This window comes from Ruditapes philippinarum, unplaced genomic scaffold (assembly GCF_026571515.1).
Source record: "Ruditapes philippinarum isolate M1 unplaced genomic scaffold, ASM2657151v2 ctg2524_1_1_1_1, whole genome shotgun sequence".
Classification (NCBI taxonomy): domain Eukaryota; kingdom Metazoa; phylum Mollusca; class Bivalvia; order Venerida; family Veneridae; genus Ruditapes; species Ruditapes philippinarum.
In genome coordinates this window covers 2,677-10,058 of record NW_026863009.1, presented here as the reverse complement: position 1 = coordinate 10,058, position 7,382 = coordinate 2,677, and the positions used below count along the sequence as shown (strand labels likewise).

The following is a 7,382-nucleotide window of genomic DNA, read 5'->3' as shown; positions in this document are numbered from 1 at the left end:
AAACTATAACAAGCCTGTAACGTCTAATCTATTGGACTAAACATTTTATGTTGACATACAGTTTCTATTGATACATTAATGTACAAAATGTCAAGTGGTAGCTTATAATGTTTATTACTAAGTAATGAAAAGTGCTAAACTTTTGCTATTATTTGAAAGTTACTTTGAAAAAAAAACAACTTTAGTTTCCATTCATTATCTCCCCAACAGTTGAACAATGCAATTCAAATTTAATGTATATATACATCAAAGGAAAGAATTATGCAGGTCAAGTTAGAATTTGGTCATGGTTCAATGATTTTACAGAGTTATCCCTCTTAAACTCTGAAAACCAAAAGCAATTTTCTGTTTCCATTCATTATCTCCCAATAAGTTATACACATTCAACACAATTGGACATATAGAAACATAATAGAAATAAGTAGGTGCAAGCAGTTCAAATTTCGTCTTGGTTCGATGATTTTACACAAAATTATTCCTCTCCAACATTTGAAAAAAAAAAATTCAGTTTTTGTAGAAATGTATGTATAAGGTGCAGGTATTTAACCAAAAAAATCAGGTCAAGTTTAAATTTGGTTTTTAGTCTGATGATTTCAAAGTTATCCTTCTTGAACTAAATTACAGTTCTGCTTTTGTAGGAATGTATGTTAGAGGATGACATGTGCAGGTGCTGGTACTTTACCAGAAAATAAATGTCAAGTTCTAATTTGGTCATGGTCAGATGATTTTTGACAGTTATCTTTACACACTCATATGTACACAATGTTATCAATCTTTTTCTCTTTATTAGGGAAAAGGTGCACAAGCCAGATGTACACCATGCATTAATATGGAAACTGTCCTTATGAACATGAAACTGCCAAAAGATATCAGGAAGGAAATAGAAGAGAAAAGGAGACTACATCTGAATCTTCAGTCGTATGTATTTAAAATGCCAACATTTTAATTGTGCTAATTTCAAAAAATTTCTAATTTTTTTTAATAATATCAGTGTATTTATAAATTTTATTTTCCCAATTGACATGTTAATTATGTAGTATAAGTATTAGTTTGTTCACCTTGTACATAGCATTTAAATCAAATGTATGCATTTTTACAAAAAACAAAAGTAAGATATTGTTACAGGTAAAGAGAGGTATTGTTACAGTCCCCCAATCCCCCCTCATAGATATACACTGATTCCAAGGTTATTATGATTAATAGCTGTTTCGATTGTAGAAATGATTGCCATTTGGAATTCCCATCCCCATTCTTTTTTAAATGTATTCCTCTAGAATATCTCACATAAAAAATGGTCTTTCTATTTGTCAAAAACTATAAAATGCCCTGTACACTCAAAGATCAAGGGACTGACACTGTGAAACTGTTGCTACATACATAATGTAATGAATAAATCAGCACTTCTAATTCATCATTTATTATGAAAGTAGGTATTCAACATAGATTTATCTATTATAAATAAAAAAAATCACATTCATCATAAACATATTATTCTCAAGTGTTTCTGACTCAAATATGCAACCTGACTGTGTTGATAACTACAGGCATTGGAGACAACTTGGTTATAACAATATATTGATTGCCTGTCCCCTGAATATCAACTTATGCCTAGTTAACTATATATTCTCTTCTGATTATAAATTTCAAGAAAAATAATTCTGATTTTATTGTGTTACAGTATTTGTCGTTCAAAGTACTACAAACACATAAAGAAGGCATGTGAATCCCCTGACAAATATGTGAGCCTGATTATTGACAATATGGATCAAGCAAAAACAAGACTGCCAACATTTTCTTCAAATTCAAAGGTAAGAGCCCAAGTAATAATCTTTTAAAACCATAAGTATAAACTAAAACAAACAAAAACTTATTCTGATTTTAGAAAAAGTAAAAAAAGTCAAGTGTTTCCCCTGTGACAGGCTGTTTCTTTTGTTTTGATTCAGTTTTCGCCACCAATTCTTAACAAGAAAAATAATTAACTTACAGGGAGACATTGATGTTTTATAATATCTATTTTGAAAGAAGAGTTTTCGAAAATACAACTAAGGGATTTATTGGACTTGGAAATTGAAAAATGAAGGCAAGAAGTAGTATGGATTTGATAAGGATTTTTATGATGCAAGAAATAAAAAGATGGTTTAAAATCCAATAATTTATTATGGAATTTCAAATGTTGCAAGGTCTAAAGGTTATTTGGTTAGATTTTATAAAGTGAAAAATAAAAAGAAATACAAATGATTATATAATCATTACATGGAATACAATTGATGTCATGTTTTTGATAAATTAATGTTATTTAGCTACACACATTATCATCAAATTAAAGTTTTATTGACTTACAATTTACAAAAATACCAGTAAGCAAAATATAGTGTTTGAATGTTAATTAAGTCTGACTAACAGTCATGTAACATGAATCCAATTTGTTCAGCATTGAAGCCCTTAGGAACATGAACTGTTTACAGTATGTTTATATTGTGAACACAAAGTTCTATATGAGAGTCTTTAGTATGGACAAGATATTCAAGAAAGACAGGAACATTTTTGTTACCTGATCAATATTATTGTATTCAAGAAAATACAGTTTAAGACATTTTAATTTCAGGTTGAGGCACATTTGCACAAAGTTCAACACCATGTTACAGGTGTGAAGGCACATCATCTTGGAAAAACATTTATTTTAACATGGACAGATCAGTTCCACCCAGATTGCAATATAACAATCAATGCCTTGATCTACACACTTCATGAAATTAGTCTGGTAATTAAAGTTGCTTTTATTTCTAGAAAAAGGAATATTGCATGATAATTGATTTAAATCACACTAAAAGGATCTTACACCAGCTGCCTGTACAAATCGAAATATCTGGTTTCAGGGTAACTGTTCACAGCGTTAACGAGGCGCTACTGAGTGTCCACTAAACAGTTAGCCGAGAGCTGGATATTCCTGTCTGTGATGACAGCCGCGTTTGATTCTATATCTTGCATATTTACAAATCAATGATATTTCGAAAAAAGAAATAACTAAAACTAAAATTTTTGCCTAGCACTTTTCTCTTATAATAGCATATGTATAAACAACTTCATTCATAACGGAAAAATGATGCCATCCTTTGAACGCAATTCATTTACAAAAGGCATGTGGGAATGACTTCATTTAAGACATGAAACATACATTGGGATGTAAGGCAGGTTTTTCTAGCACAGTTGTAAAGAGTAGATAATCCTTTCTGATGTGCAAAACTCAATGATTAAATGGACAGTCGAATATATGCTATAAAACTACACATTTGAAACATCGCTTTCCATTGCATATTTGTGATCTTTATATAATTTATATACACAGCTATTGTCTACTTATAAATTAATTTCTTTTTTTCTCAAATAATGGAAGTATGCTTTTAATAAATTTATAGACTTGTGATTCAGATTCTTGATAGGTTATATGACCTTATGTAAACAGTTATATTTGATAATCACTTTCATATGAATATACTTTTCTGTTTGGTTGTATCAAGTTGATTTTGTAAAGTTGTAATACTAAAGTCCTTTGGGTGACTCAGGAAACAACTTTTTGTTATCAAAAGGAGATATGATTCATTAGAATAGCAATCTTATTGTAGGCAAATTTATTAACAGAAAAAGAAAATCAAACAGTCAGTTTCTTGGCAAATTTATTTATTGTTGCAAATTCTTTTTAATGTAATATAGTTAAAGTTAAAGAAACATTATTGACTGTTAGACTTGATAAACAAAAATAAACCAGTTGATGCTCTCAATACTGTGTAAATAACTATCTAATATTACACTAAACATTTACAATATCTTCATATAGTTTTTTAGCTATTTAAGTAAACTGAAGTAGCATATCTTACATAATAAAATAAAATAAAACCTGGGTTATGTTTTATCCATGTTGGTGTTATCCCTGATAATTACATGGATATAGTGCTTACCTGTCTTTTACAACCATGCAAGCTTAGTTTAATTGCTCATATCTTTTACTTCTAAAATGGTCTTGTAACATGATTGATAATGAGCAAATAATATATGATAAGATGATATTAGAGATGATAATTGTAATTAAAACTTCATGGAGTATTTGGTTTTAAAATTAAGTGCTTTTTGTTTTGGTTGTTACCTTATTGTAATTATTTCAGATAAATGGAGGAATGCTACCACCAACTCTATATATTCAAGCTGACAATTCTGCAAAGGATAACAAAAACGCATTCTTTTTGACATTTCTAGCATGGTTGGTGAAGACAGGGATATTTAAAAAGGTGATTATATTTTTGTCGAATTGCGTTAAAGTGTAATTCTGGAAAACCGTAGAGGGCTTACCATTTCAATTTTTTTTTAAAATTACATATGACCTTAGACAAGTTCCACTGACATATGCCCTTAGACAAGTTCCTCCTGGTTATTTGCCCCCTGAAGATTTTGAAAAAACTGACGTTTGCCCTATGTGTTAAATTTGCCGTATGAATATTGAATGAATTACTAGAATTACTGACATTATTTCCTTTCTTTTCTTTTTTTTAAAATCACTTTACCTTCTTTTTATATTATACAAAAGGTTTAAATAACATTTAAAGACTTCTTTTACAATGCATATAATATATGATCAGCATGTTGGGTTTTTTTTGGGGGGGGGGAGAAAAAATTTAGCCATTGCTACGGTTTAGTTGTTGTTCCCATTACCTTTGCTGTTGCAGTTGCCCAGCAGAAACTATAACAATACATTTGCCTGTCTTTAAATTGTCTTTATACAAAACCTGTTGAACAAGATTTTCTAGTAAACCAGGTTGATCTTGACTCCAATGACAATGACCTTCAAGGTCAAATGTTTTATATTTGTTAGATTTCTGCTGTAATAGGCTAAACATTTGTTATGCATGAAATTGTTTTCATACTTTGACACAACAATTCTTTAAACACAACCTTCATGTTCAATATAATTTGTCCAAAACTACGAGCGAGGTTAATTTTGCGGTGATGAAAATGACAATACCATTGGGTCTGTAAGACATTTGCGTATTTTATTTTTTTAAAATAGGTTTCGATACGCATTCTAAATGAGTATTTTATAAAATTAATTGCATAAATATGCATATACACCGCCTTATCTGTTGCTCTGCTACAACACTAGGGATACAAACTTATTGTTTTTAACTTTTATCTATAATTCTAGGTGAAGCTATCATTTCTAATGGTGGGGCATACTCATGAGGACATCGATCAAGTGTTTTCAAGAATAAGTTGCCACATGAAACATGTAGATGCCCCAACATTACCGGCTCTCCTACATGCAATTGGTGATTCAACAACACCTTCACCACAAGTTGTAAATCTGGAAGGCATATACAACTACAAGGCAACTTTAGAAAATGTTAGAGGAATGATTGAAGGAATATCAGGGCCTCATCAGTTCATGATAAAGAAGAAAGAGGGGAAGGTAATTCTTCACTATAAGGACTGGCCTATAGACAAAGCTACAGACCTTAGATATTATCTGAGAGAATTCCGCAATGACCTTGTTTCTGATAAAAGCACAGGATTTTCTACACTTATGAACCTTCCTAGAAATCGAGAAAGTGGAGCGAGTGTCAAATAGAAACTATGCAATTGAGGAGCGGAAACCTAGTGTGAGCACTAAACAATGGTGAATAATAACAAGCGTGTACAGGGCGTAGGAACTTCGAGGATGGAGGCTTATAACTTGGTGGAGGAAATTTATTTAAACTGCGAGAAAGGTGATGAAGCCTAATGTTTAGCCAAAGGTGAAAATGTCTCTCCACAAAGCTATAAGCCACCCTGTCTCAACGACAATCAACCTCACGACTATTCTACTTCCACTATTTGCATAAAGCCTGTCCGGTGCATTCACAATGCAAATTCAATTTACGCAGAGTGTATATACAAAGGAGTTATAATCGAGAATTTAGTAGTCACGATAATTAATATAAACTGAAACGGGAGGAAAGTGTGTAAAAAAACCACCAGGAAGTGAATATAATCTGTGGTCCTCTCTGATAACAAGTGGTGAAGGTTTTGGCGCTGTCTGTACTCGCAGTAATATGTACTCGAGGAGGATTTCTCTCTCATGATGAACATGGGAACAAAATGTTGAATTTTCAGTATCATAGTACTTTCATGAATTCCTCTTCATGTTTTATAATTATGGTCTTGTACTCTTTTGAGTTATACGGCCAATGGGTCCTTATAAGAGATGAAGAAACTTTAAAAACCGTTCACCATCCATGAACCATCATGTTGTTGTATCAACTAATATATCATTGTTAAGTTAATAAACTATTTATCTAGATTGTTTATCGTCTAAGAATCATGGACGTGACTCCTGTGATATTTTACAGCTATATTTAAATTTTTGCAGCCACTAAATGACAATTCTTTTTGTACAATCAGAAGCTTAGGTTAATCTATTTATATATAGATTTTGTTGAGTTTAAGTCACTGGTCATTATTGAAAACATGTATTTTTTTATTTTTTTTATTTATTTTTATAGACTAAGGTAATTTCAATATCTGAAGTTTGTTCGGCTACAAAAAGTTTGTTTCTTGACATCCATGTCAGTAAATAGTAAGATTAATTGTGTCGCCTTCTACAGGTTACTAGTGGTGATATATATATATAGGGATCACTTCCCCTTTGTTCGTCTGTCATAAAAATGATCTAGGCTATTATTCAAAAACTTCTTGTGCAATTTTATCCAAACTTTACGGGAATGATCAGTTCCACTCAGCATTGTTCAGTTATAGACCTTTAATGATTTTTATTTTAAAAGCTTGTACGTACCACTTATCTTATACCAATATGTAATTGGGATGAAACTTAAAGCAGCACGCCTCAGGATTCATGCTAATTTTCAGGAAAATTTTGAAAATGTATTTGAATACATGTGTAATATTGTGAAGTAACCAAAAGGAAGCAATTTACACATAATCAGTGGCACTTAAACCACATAAATTACCAAAAACTGGTCAAAATATGCATTAATAGTCTTTACTGTGTTAGCAACCCGCAGAGGAAATATACGTTAATATATATTAATATTTCGACTTAGAATTTATGTTAAAGTTTTTGTAATACCTCAAATATTTTCAAAGTCCATTGACAGTAGAAATATAGATGTAAATACTAAAAAAACAGTCGATAATGGCACATAATATGTAAAATATTTCTTGAAACTTTTTACTTTCCCTTACATCTTAGTGAAAAATTTTTTCCCCAAGTTTGTTTTTTAATTGTATTTTTTTTGGATTTCTTTTGGGGAAAGCATAAGTTTTTAAAGGATTTGATGGGAAATTTCAAATACTTGATGGTTTTTCCCAAGTTAAAAAATTTTTTGGCTGAGTTA

General features: G+C 30.9%; 1 protein-coding gene across 1 annotated transcript; it reads left to right on the top strand.

Annotated features, from left to right (window-relative positions):
• The first annotated feature begins 646 nt into the window (after positions 1-646).
• On the top strand, positions 647-5,617 carry LOC132720867 (uncharacterized). The gene is made up of 5 exons (XM_060705092.1): positions 647-918; positions 1,679-1,808; positions 2,606-2,761; positions 4,161-4,283; positions 5,195-5,617. The coding sequence occupies exons 1-5, from the start codon at positions 830-832 to the stop codon at positions 5,615-5,617; spliced, it is 921 nt and encodes a 306-aa protein (XP_060561075.1). The 5' UTR covers positions 647-829.
• Positions 5,618-7,382: the final 1,765 nt, after the last annotated feature.